The sequence below is a fragment of the Rhipicephalus microplus genome, chromosome 3, assembly GCF_043290135.1.
Source record: "Rhipicephalus microplus isolate Deutch F79 chromosome 3, USDA_Rmic, whole genome shotgun sequence".
NCBI classification, from domain to species: domain Eukaryota; kingdom Metazoa; phylum Arthropoda; class Arachnida; order Ixodida; family Ixodidae; genus Rhipicephalus; species Rhipicephalus microplus.
Window position 1 is genome coordinate 53,964,309 of NC_134702.1, and position 21,400 is coordinate 53,985,708.

General features: G+C 47.2%; 1 protein-coding gene across 3 annotated transcripts in view; it reads left to right on the forward strand.

Annotated features, from left to right (window-relative positions):
• The first annotated feature begins 14,922 nt into the window (after positions 1 to 14,922).
• LOC142803737 (ras-associated and pleckstrin homology domains-containing protein 1-like) overlaps positions 14,923 to 21,400 on the forward strand; it is a 74,674-nt gene continuing 68,196 nt past the window's right edge. For 2 of the 3 annotated variants that reach the window (XM_075889587.1, XM_075889588.1), the window contains exons 1-2: positions 14,923 to 15,129; positions 20,203 to 20,261. In XM_075889587.1, the coding sequence (XP_075745702.1) occupies positions 20,239 to 20,261 (23 nt within the window). In that variant the 5' untranslated portion in view covers positions 14,923 to 15,129; positions 20,203 to 20,238. The remainder of the gene's footprint in view (positions 15,130 to 20,202; positions 20,262 to 21,400) is intronic. The other variant, XM_075889589.1, reaches the window with a different exon arrangement.

The following is a 21,400-nucleotide window of genomic DNA, read 5'->3' on the forward strand; positions in this document are numbered from 1 at the left end:
CTCCCCCGTCATGCCTGGGTACCTTCCTGGGTACCTACAGCAGTTCGCGTGCTGCAGCGCGGTTTGTTGGGGGCTTGGCATCTGTTGCTGTGTACGATGTTGAAAGCGAAACATTGTGGTTTTTTGTTGTCGTACTTTAACGAGCTCATCGGATCAGGAAGGCCTCGTTTGTTCACTCGATACAAGACCAGAAAATCAAGATGTGCGACACGTATACCAGCCACCGCGTACACCGGCTGCCCGCCACGACCTACGAGGGCCCATTATCTCGCTTTCACTACAAACACCACAAATCGCGTAGCCCAAGAATAAGTGAAAGCCCAAAGTCTCTCCAGCCGCAATTTTAAGAGTGGATGAGCGAGGCGCAGCAACTCCCATCGAAAACGAGTTGTGCAGAGCTAGGCAAGTTTACAAGAGATATATTAACATTACTATATTGCTGCGGCCCACGCCACCAAAGTAGCAGCGTCCCCCCGTCCCAGTCCCCCCAAGTATTTTAAACTGTGCTGATGTTGAGCCTAATTGATTGAAATTTGTGGAAACATCCGAGAAAAATATTATGCGAGGCAGATAGAGACTTCGCGTGGTGCATGCCGCGGTAATGCCGGTCATCACTTTTTTTTTCCTCGCGTATGTTTTGACACCTTTTCACCTTGGATTTTACTTTTTTGTATGCTAATCTACAGTGGAGTCCCTGAAAATGATGGAGACTGTGTTAGGGAATGAATTGATCAGCTTTTCGAAATCTTGACCCCCCAACTCGAACCAATCCGCTATACTTCGAAGTGGACTAATATTGTTTCGCATTCATTTTCACAGTTTGTTTCAATGCAATACCCTAATTTCCGCGATCGCCATCACGATTTTAACCGCCTCCCTGACACGTTGATTGTGCACGCAGTGGTCGCGGACAAATTTGTATGCACATGAGTATCTTGGTGAGCTCTCTCTGTTTGCAGGTAAGTGCTTGGCTATAACACTTACCCGGAATGAAGTGACATCTGAAGATGCAAATATCACCGAGTTTCTTCAAGTAGATTTTTTATTAATCCGCGCCAGCCAAACACGTATACTTTTCGAAAAATCGCAATGTGTGTTCTCAATTTTGGGTAATAACTTTCGGCGAAGAAACACCACAAAGCTATGCTCCCTCTTCGTGGACTACTAAGTCAACTTGCCTCACTAGCAGCCCTCAAACTTGCATCGTGAGGAAAAACTAAATGGGCGCAAGCATGAGGAGACAACACGGCAGTGGTAGGCGACGGAGTCGGTAGGTACCAGGGCATGTCGGCGGCGTATTTCGGAAGTGACGAAAGGGCGCTGCGTGACGCACGTGCACACTATGTATTGCGTGCGGTGATAGCGGCCCGCATGTGGCCCGCAAACGCTGGTTTCGAGGCTACGGGCGGTGATTGCGGCCCGCATGTGGCCCGCAAGCACTGGTTTTGAGGCTACGGGCCGTGATGGCGGCCCCCATGTGGCCCACAAGCGCTGCTTTCGAGGCTACGGTGTCGCTGCGATCGTGCGTTGTGGTTCGCAGCAGGGCTAACGCTATTCTAAAGCTCTTATGGCGCCCGCTTCTCCCGCAACGTCCGCAGTGCTTGCAAACGGCATTATAAAACTACCTAATATCTATATGTTCGTGCCCGCACATCCGATATTTTTGCGACGAATTAAGGCCAACTATAGCTCAACTTTCAGTTGGGATAAGCTCGTGTACACGTGTCCTGGGTGAACGCCATTTACGGGATGATGCTCAAAAGGAAACTTCGCTTATGTTTCAAAAGAGGTATACAAGTTGCAGTGACTTACACTTAGATTGAGTAACAGTTGGCGAATAATAGAAGCATTAGCCTGAATTGATCATTTCAGCAAGCGAATGTTCTTGTGAAGGTTGTCACGGAAGAGCGAGTGTAGAGAAGTGATCAAGCTAGCCTTGCTCGCCCACTGTTGATCACCTGACACGTGAGAGAGAATGCCTGTGCGCGTTCCTAAAAGCATTCATTTGAAAAGCCTTTCGAAGTGTTCCGTAGGCGTTGTGTATAAAGTTTCCATAAGTTGCGGCAAGGCGTACATTGGTCAGTTGGGCAGTCGCCTAGAAAAGCATGCGCTGTTACTGAGAAAGAACACAGGTTCACACCTGCCGCGTCATTGCAAGGAAATGCAGTTTCTTAGCGCTGGTGTGGACGAGGACAAACTGTAAGGGGTGATCGCGTGAACCTTTGCTGAACAGCGTGTGTATTTTTTCGAAGAAACAAACGCAAGGTCACACACAAACTATATCGGAGTGGGAGGAAGAAGAAGTGATCACAGAGAAGAGCTCCAGCGTTCAGCTCTCGAAGTTTTCTTTATTTTCTCTGCAACTTCTGCAATCTGAGACAAGAACACTAGGGGACGTGGTCCCGTAAAATGGGGGATCGAAACCCCGCCCAGCTTCCGGGCCCTGGACCGCCTCATCAGGGTGCATCCGATGTGAGTAACCGCTGGGCCCCAACGTGGGGCACAATTACGCTTCTGATGGCTCTTCCACCGAAGACATGGCCTCGGACAGTGATTTCACCCCTGTTTCAAGCCGCCGTCTGAAGAGAAAGATCAGAAGGACGTCGCCAACCGGTCGACAGGCACCGAAAAAGGCTAGTAACATGCGGTCCTTCACGATCTCGTACAGGCCGACAACTACGACAGACGTCCTGAACACTCTAAATAGGCAAAGCTTGTCGGAGTATTTCTAACGTATTGCACCAGGCCAGGTTGAGGAAATACGTATAAATACCTGCAAGAACATTTTGTCGGTGGAGGTTACTTCAAAGGCTATACTGGACACGCTGAAGGCCATCGTCCAGTTGGGTAACATTCCAGTGCGCGCGTTTTCCGCGTACGACAAGGCAACTACGATAGGCGTCATTTATGATGTGGACGAAGAGATTACAGACTCAAGCCTCGAGAAATTGCCTTCTTCGACGGCTCTTGTAATTGGTTTTCACCGCTTTGGACTGTCGCGTTGTGTGAAAGTAGTGTTCGAGTCCGAGCCGTTGCCTACTCACGTCAAGGTTGGATATGTGCGTCATCTGGTACGCCCTTATGTACCGAGGCCTCTACAGTGCCATAAATATTTGAAATTCGGGCATGTCAGTGCAGTTTGTAAGGGTTTGGTAGCTTGCAAACGATGTGGTGGACCTGATGGCGATGGCAACTGCAACGCTGCCACAAATTGTCTTAACTGCACGGGCGCCCACGACGCAACCTCAAAGGACTGTCCTAAAATGAGGAACCAAATAACTATCATGAAGAAGATGGTTAGGAACCACTCCACGCACAGAGAAGCTGCAAGGACTGTCCGGCGCAGTACACGTCGTTCACGACACCGACGCAAACGAAGGAGCAGCGCTAACCGAGTTGAAGAACTGACATCAAATGTCCAGGCTTCACCTTCTCGTCGTTTGCTTTTACCGGCCAGAAATGAAGATGTCTGTGCTTCCGTACCTCTACAGCCGACGAATGGACGAGCCAACCAGCCACCAGCCCGTAATACTTCGGAGTGGCCTTCTTTACCATCAAGACCCACGTGTACGCCTTCCACGCATAATGCTGCTGAATGCAGCGAGCAGGACGACAAGATGGATAATAATGACATCAAGAGTATGCTTAGAAATTTGATGGGTTCAATGCGCAAGATCCTCAGTGGTCTAAACACTCCGGTGGCTAAAGCTGCTGTCCAGTTACTTGAGGTGCTGGAGCCACTTCTTCTTGTTATTCAGTAAGCGATTATGGCCTCGATGATCGCATGGGGCAGACGCTTGTTATGCAGTGGAATGCTCGTGGTTTACGTGGCCGTCTCTCTGATTTCAGACAGCGGGTATTGAAATACCAGTTCCCAGTTGTTGTCATCTGCGAACCAAACATGGATTCTACATTCCGTTTGTCTGGGTACGTCCAGCTTAGGTCTCGCAGTGATCACCGTGCAAGCAAGGTGCTAGTTTGTGTACGCCGCGATTTGACGTACGTATGACATGACATTCTGTCGCATACAACGAATGATTACGTTTGCTTGACTATAAAGTATAGGAGGCGCACGTTGTCAGTTATCGGAGGATACATTCATCCAAGTGCGAAGATGGACTGCTCTCACCTTAGGTCTGTGCTTCAGGCTGCTCAGAGCCCCCACATTGTCATTGGAGATTTCAACGCTCATCATCCCCTCTGGGGTAGCACTGTAATGAACAGCCGTGGCAGAGATTTGTGCGACTTGGTGTGTAATTTTGGACTAAGGGTGCTGAACGACGGATCGCCCACTTTCATTCGGGGTACTTCTTACAGCAGCTGCCTCGACATTGCATTTGTATTTAGGAGTCTCCTGTCTTCTGCAGCTTGGTCCACGGATATAGAGACTGACGGTAGTGATCACTTGCCTACATATGTTCAGTTTAGGTGGTACCGCCGTTCAGCCACACGCTGCGTTCATCAGACAGACTGGCGTCTCTTCAAGTCATCTGTGAAAACCAGCTGTCAGCGCACTACTAGACCATTCGAAGTAGAAGACATCATTTTTTCGTCCCTGCGTGACACAACAAGACAAGTTACCATTCCGCTGCAACGATCAGCTATCGACTTACAATACGAGGCCCTTAGTGCTATCCGTCGCCGCGCAGAACGGCGATACAGAAGAACAAGATCACCGTCAGGCCTCTCAGCCTGTCGTCAAGCTCAACGACACGTTCTTCGGCATCTCGACAAGCTGGACAGGCAACGATGGAGGTCGTTCTGCGGTTCTTTGGACCCAAGACAGCCTCTCTCTGAAATCTGGCGGATAGTACGAAGTTTACAATCTTCTCCAGAACAAATTCGGCCATTCCGTGTGGTGGCTCTACATCAGGGTCGGAGTGAATTAGAGGTAGCCAAGGACTACTGTAGCCTTGTCGTTTCTACCGCTGACACTGTGACCCAAACTCTTACCACCACTGTGCCCCCGTGCTTCGACGAACGCCTCGAAGTGCCTTTTACAACGCAGAAACTGGACGCTGCAATTTCATTTTCCCGGCGCTCATCGGCACCCGGGCCGGACGGAATTACGTACGCTGCACTTCGCCATCTTGATACAGAAGCACGACAGATCCTGTTATCTTACTACAACACCTCCTGGGAGTCAGAAAATGTTCCAGATAAGTGGAAGTGCAGTCGCATAATCGCACTGCTTAAACCGGGGAAGTGCCCTAATGAGCTTTCATCTTAACGGCCGATTGACTTAAGCAGCTGCGTTGGCAAAGTCATGGAAAGGATGGTATTGTCTAGATTAGAGTGACTGTTAGAGAGCAATAATCGCTTTCCTGCGTTCATGAATGGCTTTAGGAAAGGCCGATCAGCCATTGACGGGGCAATCAACTTGGTCTCCGATGTTGAACTGGAAAGATGTCGAGGCAGATTAGTGGCTGCTGTTTTTCTTGACATTAAAGGCGCCTACGACAATGCCTTACATTATGCCATCCTTGTTGTGCTTGAGGATCTAAAAATCGGTGGACGACTGTATGCATGGACCGTGAGCTACCTTAGCGACCGTACCGTGTTTATGTCAACAAGCGATGGAGATACAGACCATTATAACATTCACCGTGGTGTTCCCCAAGGGAGTGTTCTCTGTCCGACACTTTTTAACATCACCTTGATTGGACTTGCTATTGAACTTCCTGACACGGTGAAGGTGAGCACATATGCGGACGACATCTGCATCTGGGCTTCTGGAGCTACGCGCCCCCAACTGCGTGCTCGACTACAACGTGCAGTGACCATCACAGCAAGGTACCTACGTCGCCAGGGTCTCACACTCTCAACTGAAAAATGCGCAGTGCTTGCATTTACACGAAAACAAATGACAAGGTACGCACTAACTGTGAATAGAACAGAAATTCGTGCTGCTGTGCAACACAAATTCCTGGGTGTTATCCTCGACCGGAATCTATCGTGGTCAAAACACGTCACAGCCTTGAAGTCAAAGCTCAAGAGTTTTGTCCACGTTCTTCGGGTCATGGCCGGAGCAAGATGGGGCCCTTCGGAGGCAGCTCTCCTGCAACTGTAACAATCTTTATTCGTAGGGTACTTACGATACAGCATGCCCGTGCTTTCAAGCATGAAACTCAGTTGTGCGAGCACGCTAGAAAGCATCCAAGCTCAAGGGTTGCGCACATGCTTGGGCTTACCTCAATGCACATCAACCAAGGGAACTCTCGCCGAAGCTCGGGCTTGTCCACTCAAAGTATATGTGCTCCGCGAGCCTCCTCGAGTCCACCTTTGCCTGTTGACTCGACACAGGCAACATCCGCTATCAGCGATCCCTGCCAGCCACCGAGACTGCAGTTATTCAAGAGCTATATCGTGGCTCGAGAACACCATACCGCCAAGATTCTCTCCCTCACGTGTTCCTGAGACACCTCCGTGGCTCCTGCCTAGACCACTTGTCATACTTCAGATTCCTGGGATTATGAAGAAGTTCCTTGTATCATCGATCGGCCTAAAGCAACTTACACTGCTGCACATTTATACTATGTACGATGGTGTGGCACACGTATATACTGATGAATCTACCACGTCGCGTACCACCGCCGCAGTCTTTGTCATCCCGCAGATGAAGATAGCTCGACGTTTCAAAATAGACCACAAGACCACATCAACAGTCGCGGAACTTGTTGCTATTCGGGAGGCAATACGTTTCATGTCGACAGAACCCGCTCGTAAATGGACGATACTGTGCGATTCCAAAGCTGCTCTTCAAACCATCGATGGCTTCATGAGACAAAGTCCATATCATACTTTATCGATTGAAATAGCAGAGCTTCTTGGTATTGCTACAAAAAATGGACATGATGTAACATTTCAATGGATACCTGCTCATTGTGACATAATGGGCAATGAAGCGGCGGACGCTGAAGCTAAGAGAGCTTTAAATAGTGCCCCGGAAGTGTGCATAGCATTTTCTCGACAAGACACTACCATCCTACTTCGACGCGTAATGCGCAACTCCATCATAGAGCACTGGCAGAAACCAGAACACCAGCACAAGCGGCTGCACAAATGGGACCCGGAAATGAAGTTCCGTATGCCTCACAAGTTAAAGCGAAGCATCTCATGCATTATCTACCGCATTCGCCTTGGTGTGGCTTACACGAGACGTCACACCCAATTGATTGGCTGTAATGACACATGTCCCAATTGTGGTCACTGTCGGTTGCCAGAAACGCTCGAACATATATTTTGCGACTGTCCAGCATATGCAAGCGAACGTCAGCAACTGATATCTTCGATTGGCCGATATATTAGTCAACCATTAACCGATGAGGTTGTGTTAGGTCCTTGGCCTGACGCCAGCAGCACACATGTGGTTATACGAGCCGTCATCGCTTTCTTAGAAGCCACTGGACTGGATGCACGTCTGTAGAGTTACCCAGCCTATTAAGGACATATAATCTCTCTACCTTACCATCGTCATTCATCACTCTTTCACTCCCCAGTTACCCTTCTCCAGTGTAGAGTAGCAGGCCAGAGCAAACTATAGCTCAGGCCGACCTCTCTACCTTTCTGTAAATAAATTCTCTCTCTCTCTCTCTCATATCGGAGGCGGTGTATATTAAGCAAACTGGAGATCAATGCGTATCCACGTCTCGTCTTTGTCTCTGTATGAAAATGATCTTGCTTTCTTAGCTCATATGTTCTAATAATAGGTCCTGGTGCATTGCTTTTGTCGATGAAAATTATTTATTGTGTTGAGCTTAAAGCGGTTGCTAAGTCTTATGTCCGGAGTTGTTATCGTCCCATAGACGTACTGCTGGAATGGTAGTGAAAAGGCATTCCAACCTCGAATGGTTAAAACTTGTTTATTCCTACTCAGTCGGAGGCGGCAGCCGAACTGCCGTGGGTATCGTTGTGTCGAGTGGGGGACGGAGGAGAAGGTGTCTTGAAGAGCGGAGTCGTTTGCAACCGGTCGTCCACCGCTTTATTGTAACTGCCCGGAGGCTCGCTCGGGATCCAGGGGTGGTTTGGGACACAATATCTCCTCCCTTCTTAGATTGTCGCTTGGAAGCGACCTGGAGGCCACCTTTGTCGCGTAGTCGCTCTGGGAGAAAAAGAAGCCTCGGCTCGCTGAGTGTCATTTCCCTTGTGTTCAGTGCCGGTCAGCGGCGGCACCGATTCATGAGGTGCGAGATGCCAGGCTAAGTGGGACGAAATTTCTATCGGGGTGCCTGCTTGAATGGAAACTTCTCTCGGCAAACTACCTGGACGACGTAGCTGATTAAGGTGACGGTGGTTGGCCTTTCCACCGATGTGGACGAGCTATGACCACAAACCTGTGCATTTGATCACCGTCGCTTTAACCCTGCCAGGCCCTCTGTTAACTGGCGGGCGTATATGCGCTGTCCACTTTCAATTCTTCTGCTATGCGGGAGCTTTTTTTTTCCTTCGAAAAATGTCTTCGTCGAGGGCTCCGGTACAATTACTGTCAACTCGGTTCACATTTATGGGCCAAACGTCAGTTTCGCTAGTGTTTCTCCTGTAGAGCTTTGAACAGTGTTGTGCTATCTGAAGAGAAAGCGCGCGACATGGCGTTGCATTGTCCCAGTTTGATCTTTAGCGAGGGTGTGTTTGAGTTCTGCCTCGTAGCGCTCAGCTTGCTCGTTGGTCGCTGGGTGGTATGAAGCTGACGTAGCAGACGAGACGCCGTTGTCTCTATAGAACTTGAGAATCTCCGTGGACACAAACGAAGGGCCGTTGTCGGAGACAACCTTGCGTGGTAGTCCGAACGTTGCAAACAACGACCGCAGAGTGCCGATAACTGCCACCGATGTCGTTGTGGCCATTTGTTTTACCTCCAGCCATTTGGTGCAAGCGTCAACAACCACCAGGAATGAACATCCCTCGATAGGTCCAGCAAAGTCAATGTGCAGGGTGTTCCAAGGCGTTCCTCGTCTTCCCCATTTCGGTATAGGAGCTCTTGGTAGGGCTCTGTGGTTACATTGGCAAGGCTGGCAATCGTGGACTGTTGAATCAATGTCATGGTCGATACCCGGCCATAGCATGTAACTTCTGGCGCATTTATTCATGGCAACAATGCCTCGATGACCTGCATGGACAAGCGACATGGCTAGTATGCGAAGTGCCGCAGGAATCACTATGCTTGTTCCCAAGGGGACGCAGCTACGATGAGTGCTCAAGTCTGTAGCTCGCTCGCGGTAAGCGTTGAAGCGTTCCCCCTTTAGCTTGTGCGCGTTGCCTTCCTGTATAGCTGCGTAGACTTCCTTCAAGAACGTGCACTCCTGCGTTGATGCTGTTACCGTGTCAGCCGTTAGCGTTCGGCAGTGCTTCGAACATGGGTATATCACCTGGTGGGGTTGGTTTGTCTATATTGGTGTCTAGCGGCCGGCGGCTTGGTGTGTCAGCGTTCTGGTGTTTCTTGCCAGTGCGTTCTACGAGTTCTTAATCGTACGCCGACATCTTGATACACCGTCGTGTCGTTCGCGGTGACAACGTCTGTGGCATTGGTTTCTGGGAGCTCATAATGCACAATAAGGGCCAGTGATCAATTATGAAGGTCACTTTTCTGTTGATAATATACTGTCGAAAGTGGTCTGCTACGTAGACGACGGTAAGTCGCTCTTTGTCTAGCTGAGAATAATTCCTCTCTGCCTGCGATAAGGCGCGCAATGCGAAAGAGATCGCGGCTTCCCGTCGCTGGTCGTCAGCCTGGGAGAGGACTGCTCCCACTTCGTATATGAGGATGCGTCACAGGCTAGCAGTAGGGGTCTCCTTTCGTCGTAATGTCGCAGAACAGTAGACTTCCATAGCAATTCCTTAAGGGCAACAAATGACTCTTGGTGGCGTGGCGACCAAGTCCATGGGACCTTTTTCTGCAGGAGCTCGTATAGATCGTTGGCCACTGTAGCTAGATCTTCTAAGAACCATGGTCGTAGAACGTTGATAGCCCTGAAAACGACTGTAATTCTCGTTTGTTAGTAGGCGTTCGTGCTTCAGTGATTGCTCGCACCTTGTCTTCAGTGGGGTGAATACCCTGCGCGTCATTCTGATGTCCAAGAAACTTAAAACTTAAGGCACCGCGAAAACACATTTTTCCTTGCTGATGCGCAAGTTAGCATTTGATAGCATTTCAAGAATGAACTCCTAACATTCTGTGTGCTCTTCATTAGAGGCGCCCCCGACAATAACATCATCTAAGTATATCGACGCAAACTAGCGGGATCCTGCTAAGTGTAGACTCCATAAATTTCTGGAAGATTGCTGGTGCTGCAGCTATGACGAATGGTAGCCTTTTCACTTCGTAGAGATCCTTACTGGTGCTTATCGTGAGCAGTTCAGATGTTCATTCGCTCACATTAAGTTGCTGGTAGGCTTGTGTAAAATCCAAGGTGCTGAAGATTTTCCCACCCCGAAACGTGCTAAAAACCTCTTCCGGTGTCGGCAGGGAGTAGGAAGGTGCCTTTGTAGACAGGTTGATGGTGCTCCGGTAGTCTCTACAGAGGCGTAGAGTACCGTTCTTTTTTCGGACGACAACGAGTGGTGTAGCCCATTCTGAATGCTGCGTCGGTTGGATGATTCCTTGCGCTCCTGCAGTCGGTCAAGCTCATTCTTGACTGACGTTCGTAGGGCAAAAGGTACCGACCTAGCCTTCGAAAATTTCGGTGTTGCGTCTTCTCACAGCTCCAGTGTGACTGGAGGTCTGTTGCTTCTTGGTATTTCTTTCGAAAAAAACTGTCTTGTACTTCTCTTGGAGCTGCCCCACTGACGGATAGTTGGGTGCATGGTAAACTCCGCCAACGACCACTCCAAGAGCGGTCAACCAATTTCGGCCCAAAAGGCTTGATCTAGGAGCCGTGGATGACTAGCAATGGCAGATGGTGGGTCTGGCAGTTGTAGTAGATCTCTAGCTACCTTGGCACAACCAAGTAGTGGAAAGGAATGTCCTGATCATGTCCCCAGCTGCCTGTCGTCTTGCTGGAGAGTTGGCGCGTTCTCACTCCAAGTGGCTCGAAAAGTGTCCTCACTGATGAGCATGCATGCTGTTCCAGAATCCACCTCAAACTTGATGGGGCGATATAATGTACTACGATTTCTGTCAGTACATTCGGTCTCGTTCCGAGATTCGCAACGGCGTTCAAGTCGTATATAGCCGCCAACGTTAGTGATGTTCTGGTTGTGCTATCTTGCGTCTGGCCCTCTTGAGCGTCGACATAGTTGTTACGTTGCGCTGAACCTATGGGCATGGGCTGTTTGCGTTTGGTTATGCATGTCTTTTCGATCTGTCTCCGTTTTTGGCAAAAATTGCCCGTAGTTGTCCTAAATCGACATACCTGGGGATCGTGCATGTCGTAGCATCGCCAACAGCACTGTGTTTTTTTTCCCCTGAGTTGGCCGTGGTAGCAGAATGGCCTGCTACGGACTGATGTGGTGCACTGGCTCGACGTTCCATCGGACATCCCTCTGCTGGTAACCAGCGCTCTGCGCTCACTGGGCGATGTCGTATACGCTTTGGAGAATGTGAGACCCGTCTCTGCGAACAGACGTTGTTGTAGGCCTTCGTCACGCAGTGCGCACACAAAACAGTCCCGCAAAATAACGTACAATGGGAGCATGATAGTCGATCCTCCCTCCTGCGCAGTAGCTGAAGTTGCTGAGGTCGGCGTCCCGAAATTGCAGTCAGCAGCGATTTTTTTTTAAGCGGCCACGTAATCGTTTACTTTTCCACCTTCCAGTTCGTCTCGCTATTGGAAGCGGACTCGGCTGTAGACCTCCGATGGCCTTGGATCATATAGTGCTTTTGTAGCGCAGCTACGATGTCGTCGTAGTCTATACAGTTGCTGGACTGCGTGGCTGAACCAGGGCACAGACTGTGTCATATGTCTGCTCCCCACGCAGCATTAGCAGGTTGGCTCTTTTTATTGCTGCATCAGTGATGTTGATAGCTTCGAAGTAAAGTTGCAGGCGTCCAAACCATGATGCCCATGATGAGCCGTTGAATTCGAGTAGCCGATTCTAGAGCCCGTGCGTAGACATGATTGTCAAAAGCGTTGTGTAGCGCTGGTCCTAACACAGTTCCTCGTGGCCACTTTTATGTCCGGACTTGTCGTCGTCCCATACACGTACACCTGGAACGGTAGTGAAAAGGCATAGGTAACCTCGAACGGTTAAAACAGGTTTTTTTTTTTCTACTCAGACAGAAGCGGCAGCTATACTGCCGGTGGTAAGCGATCGACGGATCGTCCACCGCTTCATTGTGTACCACTGGTGGTTTGGAACACAACACTAAGCTATGAAAAATTATGGGTGTGGGGGAGGGGGGAAATAGCTGATCAACACAGTGATCAACACATTGTGTGCATTATTACACACACTACCCGAAGTTAGATGTGTTTCACATTTCCTTTAGGCTGTTAACATCGGGAGAACCATGTGGTCTGACATAGGCAACACACTAATTGAAGAAATCATGACTTGGAAATTATAAAATTTAACAATAATAATTATCGGTAGTTTAGCCCACGTGAGTTGCAAGCGTAATAAAAGATGATCTTACGCATACTAATTCAGTATAGGAAAAAAGAAATGCTGTAAGCGTCTGCTTGCTTGCGGTAAAATCGCACTGCCAGGAAACACAGGTGAAAACAATGCGAGCTGTCAGCTGATTGGTAGATTACTTTGGATTAACTAGACGCCGAACCATTGCCAGAAGAAGAGACAGAAGGAAAAGAAAGGGCATCGCTTATTTTGATTTATTCGTGGTGTTGGTTCGGCGTCTAGTTTATGCAGAGTAACTGAGCTGCTGTATTGGAAGTTAGGGGCGCCTGTAAAGCTGCGTGCTGAAAATACTACCTTATAGAATGTAACCCGAGCCGGAGGGCCGTAACAACGATGGGAGGAGGATGGGTTCTGACTCTTTTCCTCAGCCATAAAGTTTTTATAATGCGGTAACCTTCCAGGTGATACTAAAATATTTACATACATTCAAACCGACCGCAAATTCATTTAGGTTAAGTAACATGCTCACAACCTTCTCCACCCCTTGGCCCCCCCAAAAAAAGATTCCTGGGTATGGCCCTGCGCCGAACATTACCGTTGGCGAAGTTGTGTATTTGTATGTTTTCGAGATTATGAGGTCTCAAATATGTCACAAGTCTAACGTACGTGACCGAGGGATCCACCTTGTACACATCGTGGCGGTCCTCAGTGGCGTTGTGCGGATATTGTTAATAGGGTGGGGATAGTGTGCCTTTACTGCCCGTACTTACCCACGTATATGCAAACTATCTTTCGCAAAGAGTAAAGATTCCGACTGCACTTTTGACTCATTTTAATTTATACAACCAAATTCATAATACAAAACATGAGTATAAACGAGCGTTTGCTGGCTTGCAATGACACTACGCCAATAGAAGATCTGGAAAACAGCGCAATATAATCTGTTGATAAAAAAGAAGAAGAGTTTATAGTTAATTTAGGCAGTATAACAGATGGACACCTGCGCTTTTTAAAAAGGGCATGTACATAAATTTTCAAAGGCGAGATAATGAACTAGATAGATTTATGCGGAGACATACACAGCATCTACGAGATATCAAGAGAAGTATACCTTAGAACACACCGCGCGACTAAGTGAGGCGACGCCAACATCAACGCAGGGGCAATGTAAACAAACGTACGTCACGAGTTTGTGTTGGCTGGTTGCTGGCACGCGCCTTGCTCTTTCGACCTTTGATTTCGTTCTCCGTGCCTGCGGCTTCGCGCGTGCTGGTTGTCACTGCGGGGCCCGCTCGCGCACACACTCGCGCGCGGCACCGGCCACGTCACCCCTGAAGCGTACGGTTCATGCCTCGGAAGTTAGCGCGCTCCTTCGGCTTGGCCTCTTGGTATTTTAAGCCCTCGGAGGTTTCATAGTTGGTGCACAGTAACCGCGAAAGCCCGCGGTTGAAACAAGAAGCCTTTCAGCATTATCATCGACCGCAAATCTGGTAGAATAAAACTGAGTCGTCTCTGATATGAATGTTCTGATAAAGTTATTAGTGCTCAGGTTTCTCATAAAAGAATCGATCGTATGCGCGCTCATATATAGATCAATGCTCTATCGCCGAGAGAACGAGCAGATGCTTTCCACACGGGTTTCGCCCTTCTTCAATCTACGTAGTGCGCCCGTAGCATGACCGTGCGCTGCTTGCAATCTGCGCCAGATAGTAAGCAGCTATAGGCGGACCTGTGCGAATTCTGACTGAACGATCGCCTTTTCGGTGGGTTGGCAGGTTCCTGAAACAGAACATGACGCGGCGCAATTTTGGCATGTTCGCATGTTCAATCGCTTACCATGTCACATAGCTGGTGTTAAAAGGCCGATTAAGGCCCAGCAATGCATTAAATCTACTGAAAACGCGCAATCACGCACTTTTATAAGATACGACTTGCGCGCGCCAAACGCAGACATTTCTCGTCAGTTTCAGTAGCTCACTTTAGTTTCAGTTTCAGTACAAAGTGACTACAGCGCGCTGCCATTACCACTAGCCGCCAGAACATCACCTGAGGTGCGGCGCGACTTTGTTTGTTTTAATGCCATTTTTTAAACACTGCGACGTTGTTAAAGTATGTTGGTGTTCTGTAACTGCGCAACAGAATCCCCGAGTGCTCGTCTAAATCAAACTACCTTTAATTCCAACATACGCTGGGGAAAATTATTTTTGTTGTGCTAATAACGAGTCAGCAATCACTGATTAGACGCAAAAAACACTGGCTCGCCATTTTTTTTTACCACTTCTCTAACTGCACAAAAGCAGCAAAATGAAAACGCAGTAAGAAACTTTTTTTTTTCTATATATATATACAAGCACCACTACCTACACGGGGAGACGAAGCCGCTGGTGGCGCCACTTCGTTTCTGTAGAAGGTTTTTGTAGTACTTTATCACAGCATGGTTGGCATGGTCGCCCAAGATGGCGCCACTTTCGTGGCCGGAAATGTATTTCGCTTGTTTTTGGGGTACCATCTGAAGGAGGGGTGCAGTGCTGTCAAGGATTAGCAAAAGTGATGGACCGCGGTGAGCGTGATTGCGTTGAACCAAGCCTGCGAGGGCCATCTGCAGTACTCTCTTATGTGAGTAATACCTCTCGTCCACAGCACGGGTGTTCCCGCCCTTCGAGGAGGGTCACCAGCGTCAAATAATGTTAGCAAACCCTTCTCGACACACATCGGGGTTCCCTTTCGGCGAAACGAGCCCCTGTGAGTGAGCGCGCACCACGCGTCTCCCACGGAGCTTTGGCTGCGCTTTGTTGCGGGCTCTGGCCGCCAACGCCTTTCGATGATGAGTGCCGTTTCTAAGCTGGCCAACCCCAAGGCCGTGGCTGTTGGAGAGTTCAGACACCAACCTTAGGAAGAAAGCGTTTCCGATCAGAGGCCCAAATCTGAGGCCTTCATCGTGCTTCGACTTCATTCGATTGAGTTTCTTTGCTGCTTTCTTTTCCTACAAGCTCACATGTTGGGGTATTTCGATGCGTGCGTACAAAGCCCAGCCTGTATTTTATGTCTTGTGTACTCGGAAGCAAGCGCGTTCATGCGATAATCGAGCGTCGACCGAAAAAAAAAAAGCGGAAGCGATGTCACGCATGTTGCCGTAATCGCGGTTTAGATCTGAAGCATGGTGGAAGCCCTTAACTGCGCGTGGAGAAGACTCTGCATACAGCACTATCGCTGTGTAGATGACGCTATCTAAGCACCTGCACTTAATATGGGCCATTGTATAAACGACGCTGATTTGAGTTGTGGTTTTACTTGAGCCACGAAAAAAGAAAGAAAGAAAAAACTAAGAAAAAGGAACTGAAGTTGTCAGTATGCGAAAAACAAAAGGTTTATGCTACATCAAAGTGGCTTGATAGAAAGTGAATTCCGGGTCAATATATGTTGGTATCGCATGAAACATTTCAGCTGTCGCTGTGTTGTGGGTGGCTCATTAGAATACTCGTTTCTTTTAGCAACGGTTCATGTGCTCTGTTCTCAAATTGGATTCGCAAATTACGTGGAAAGTTTGGTGTTACATAAAGCAATACTAACATTTAGTTGATTGCTTGTACTATTGGTTAAAGCTATTTTGACAGTGTAGCTGTGTTGCGCCAGCCATTCATATTTGACCAACAGAAAACTATCATCCAAAGTGGGACAAAGTGAAAACACACACACAGACAGCATTAACTTTCAATGTGCTATACCTTTATATGCTATAGATCGCCATTAAGCCTGTGGTGAAACCTAAGAAAACTATCAATATCCTTAACTGGCACACTCAATGTTTGTCCTCTTCATTATTTTTTTCATTTCCTGCTCTGCTCCCAGAACTACTCTACTCTACTGTATTTGTGTGCTGATTTGTCAAGCGTGGAATGGAAAAGCTTTGATGAGTGAGAGACATAAGGAGACAGAAAGGAAAAGGAAAATTGAAATAAAAAATTATTCTTGATGAGGTGAGATTCGAAGTTGTGCACCCCCATTTGAAGGTGGGCATCATGACAGCTCAGCTATCCAGGCAAGCTAGCAGAGCCTTGTATAGCATACTCTAGCAAGGGTTTGGGAAAGTGAAGTGAGGGTGAAGAGGAGGAGAGTGTAATGCATAGCATTGAAAGAAACAAAGAGAAGTAAAGAAAGGAAAGAGAATGAAAAACAAAGAGAACTGTGTGAGCAGCAAAATATAAAAAGGAAGTGAGTAATAGCAAAAGAAACAAAAGGGTAGAAAGAAGCAAAAAAGAGAAAGGAATATGAGAAGCAAATGATAATAAAAGACAAAGAAATTGTAAAGAGAGAGAAAGGTGAAGGGGAAAAAAAAACACTTAGCCTGCGCGTAATGCGTAGCACAGTCACAGCATAAGCTGGAAGAGCGGCGTTTCTAGAGTTTTTAAACTCTTTCGGTAACTACTACAAGCATGCTTGAAGTGTGCCCACTACATTGTAAATCATCATAATTTTTATTTAGTAGGGAAGCATCCACGATATCATTCTTCATCATTATTCGGAGAATGTGGTACCCTCGGCCTTCTTACAAGGAATTGTGTTAATTTCGTTCATTCTGTGGCTGACGACAAAGAAGAACTACACCCGAGGCTTTTGTAATGGGTTGGAGCATTCGACCACCCACTCGTTACGTGATTCGCATCATGTCGTGGCTGGTTGTTTTTTCTTTTTTTTTTTGTTCTAGAACACTTCATTACACATATTAACATCATTCCTTACCCTACATGAAGCCTGCCTAGGCTTAGTTTGTAATATAGTTTCGAGCACTGGCATAGCTCAGTGTTAGAATACTGAAGTGCCAAGAAAAAGGTGCGGGTTCAAATTTACTTCTGCCCTGGGCATTATTTATTAATTTAGTTTTTTCTTATTCGGCATGCTAGTGGTTACAGACACCAGTGGTGATGGCGGCGGTGGACAGCTACGGAGCCAAACACAACCCTTGTTGGGATCTCAAAACAGCTTTCGCTGTATAACGAGAAAAAAAATATATGGAGAAATGAAGGTGACCCAGTTCACTTCCTTCAGGCTTGGCGTCGCTCATGTGAAAATGACCTAATGTTCTAACTACTTCGTGTAAATGCAGATTGCATGCTGCATCAGCGCTTTATAGAATGAAGAACCTACAAGGCCAGTAGTAGTATGCACTGATGCATTAAGCATCTTCAGTTTACACTTGGTGATTTCACTCATGTACCAAAATGTGTTAACTTGGATTTATGGTGCTGTCTTGAAGACATCAACCTAAATTTCATTTAACTGTGCTGCAAGTTGGACAGGGTCTGTCACTGGTGAACTCATTATTGGCATGTCAAGACATGTGCAGTTCTTGGCCATTATACTGCACAGCCACGGACCAAGGATTACTCGGCAGATGAAACAGCTCTATCATGCATCGTTTACATATACTATTTAGGAGAATGGTGATTTGGGCAAGTTGGTTGGTATTCATCTTGAAAACAGTGCATACACATTAGTGTGTACATGTTGTTTTAGAGATGAATACATATACTATACCACATGCAGCCATTCAACAAATGAAATGCTTGTAGATACTATAAACATAACTTGTGCATGTGTGTACCGATCATTCCACGATACCATTCATAGTCCCTATGCAGTTTCTCTTGTTCAGTGCTTAAAGCCAGAAAGTCCTAGGGTTCCAAGGGTCCTCCTACCAATACTGACGATAAATCTGAGACTCTCTCCCCCCCGGCTAGAATGTAGAGTTCAGTTGTGTGGGAAAAATCTTGTCTCCTGTGTGTACTACATACTGATGTTTCAAAGTATGTCGATATAGAGAAGCACACACTATTTTCTCACCTTTTCTCGGTGAGGCTTCCTTTACTATAGATCTTGTGCTACTGAGATTGCCTGTGAAGGCTTCATCTGAAAAACGTTTGGGATACTTGCATGTGTGCCCCCGCCCCTGAATAGTCCTGCACAAGTCTCTGTCACACCAGACTGTATTAAGACTGTTCAGAAAAAAACGCCACCTTTCTTTGGTGCCGGGAGCTCTCCTACAGCAGATACCGCTGAGGACCTTGGCAGCGCTTGGAAATCATTTGTTTCAGGTTTTCAAAACCGATTAAGCAAAATAAGAAAGAACTTTATACCATTGGCATGGCATGCAGCAAGGTATCAACTCTGTCAGCAGAACAGAAAGCTTATTGAGAAATGCGGCACATATTTATGGGCGGTTGAGTGGTAGGGAGATAACTGGGAAGATGGGCTACTAGAGACAGTCTGATGTTGTGCAGGCAGGCCAGATTAGGTAGCAATAAGTGTGCATGTGCAAAGAACATCTGAGGAGGCAGCAACCTTGAAAAATTATTTTGCCTGTAGGATGAAATGATGTGTGGGAGACAGCTGAATATTTTTTTTCTCTCTTTCTCTAATTCCCTCTCCATATTTGCCTGAATAATCAGAGGGCCCCCCTTTGATAAAGTGAGACTTTAAGGCTGGACGGTGAGGCGCACTATTCATAGAAGCTTGTGATCTTCAGTCCAATCGGTGGCGATCAAGTGTGCCGGTAATTCATTGGCTGGAAACTTCTGTACCGGAAACACTGCTGGTATCTCATTTCAAGCACCACATGGATTTTGATTGAGGCGATTTTCAATGATCAACCAATGGATCCGTACCATCGACTGAAAAGAAAGAGAAGCCTGCTTTTGCCTTCGAGTCATCTTGGGAATGCGCAAGACTGGACTGTGTTAGTTCAGTAATAAGGAACTTTTGAATGGTGCTTCATTTGTCTGCTACTTATGCTGATTTAAAGTGCAGCATTTTATTGACAGCAAAACTGTAGATTCATGGCAGAAGCTCCTCAAATCGATTACGACATAGTTTTGTTGAGAGTGGTACTTCAAGTACAATTTTATTGATTCAGTTTTATGTTTATTTGATTGTGTAAAAAATATTACCAAGGAGGCTATTTCAGAACATCCAATGGCATGGGACTCTAATATTTGTACAATTGAGTGAAATAATGACTGCTCCAGAGAACATTTTCTCCATGAGATTCACAACGAATTGATATGTTTAACTAGCTCTTCATAGCAACCCCACAATTATTCAGGTGTCTGAATGTAATGCATCTTGCTTCTCCAACGCACTTCACAATGTGAAATGAGGTGCTCTCCCAGATGCAAAATTTCTTTCTCTGAAGAGAACCAGTATGGAAGCCTGAAGAGTAGCTTTTGCCGCTGCATAATGCACCAGAATGAAACTTGCGAAAATTGCTCAAAGTTGGAAGTTCTCGATGGCATCACTGTACACTTCATCAGCCATTCTACTCAGCGCAGTCACTGTAGACGCGTGCAGTTCGATTTAGTTTTGGAATGTAAAACATCAACACTTATTAACAATTGAACCTGGCAAGATTCAGGCCATAGTCAACGTTTCGGCCACTGCCCAATATAAAAAATGGAGAAGAGGCCTTGAAAGGGGGAAGGGAAAGAGTGAACAGTATAGGGGGCTAACATTTTCTCAAGAATCGTAGAAGACATATTATCATTGCTGTCATTGTAGGTTTTGTGCTGCCCTCTCTCAATAGAAAGGGTGTCGAAGTGGAAATTGTAGCTTTGTTCGGAACATGGTGTCACCAGACTTAATCACATGAGTCATGACGTGAGAAATATGCTCAGCCACGGATGCTTTCTTTTGCAGGCAGCTTCGAACCTGGTGGCCCGGCTCTGCTGAAGCATGCCTCGCCCTCAGTCACTCAAGTGAGTGCTGGACTGATCACTTCTTCATGCATTTTCTCTAGAATACCACAATGACTCTGTAACAGGGCGGCTGCTTGGGCGGGCTGGTACTGCATTTTTGAAGGGAAAAAATTTCTCTTGTTACTCGCACCCACTCGATTATATATATAACTTAGCCATCAGCTGAGCAAATAAGTGTTTGTAATTGTGCTCTCTGTCCTATCAAATTTTTTTTGTGTGTGAAACATTTTGCGCACAAAAAATGGTTTTCCCTTTAAGAAGTCCATGTGTATTTAGAACTGTTATCCAAAAGGATAGCTACGGAGAGTCAGAGTAAACGCATGTAATATATTGCCGCGCTCGAAATAAACAGAGAACGAAGACGATGCATGCGCCAACAGTCTTGTGAAAAGGGACACTAAAGAAGAAGACGTGCTTTTGTTTATGTCTCTTGCTCTTGGCTCCTGCATAAAAACACACGCCGTCGATTCTCAGACTCAACGTCTCGGTGATCTGCTTATGTTGAACCGCGACACTGGTGGAGGTGCTTGACTGCAAGCCTGCCGACGCTCAACAGCCCATCTGGGAGCCGTTCATCAAGTCCCGACACGCAGCCACCTGTTACGACACCAGTGCACCTCTTCAGTCTGCGGTTGCTAGGCTTCTCTCCTGAGCTGACCTCCTTGGACGAACATTCTACCAGGCATTTTATGCCTCTGTCAATGGCTTTTGCCAGCCAGCTACAGGTGGTCCAAGGGATACAAGGCAGCCCCGTTTCCAGTCCAGTCCAGGTAATACATCTTCAGCCACTTGTACCGGATCGCTTCAGTGGTGCCCCACATGAAGATGTTTTAGATTGGCTTGAGCATTACGAACGCGTTGCTGACATCAACCAGTGGAATCCTCAACAGAAGCTCACCTGCATGTACTTCGCTCTCGATGACAGTGCTCACACTTGGCTTGAGAATCGAGAAGGCCGTATATCGACATAAGATGAGTTTCGTCAGCAGCTGAATGACACCTTTGCTAGCGTCGACCGTTGAAAGCGGGCTCAGCAGTTGCTCGAGTTAAGACTTCAAAAACCTAACGAAACTGTGGCAATGTTTGCTGAAGACGTGTTGCGCCTATGTCGTCGGGCTGATCCCAATATGTCTGAGGAA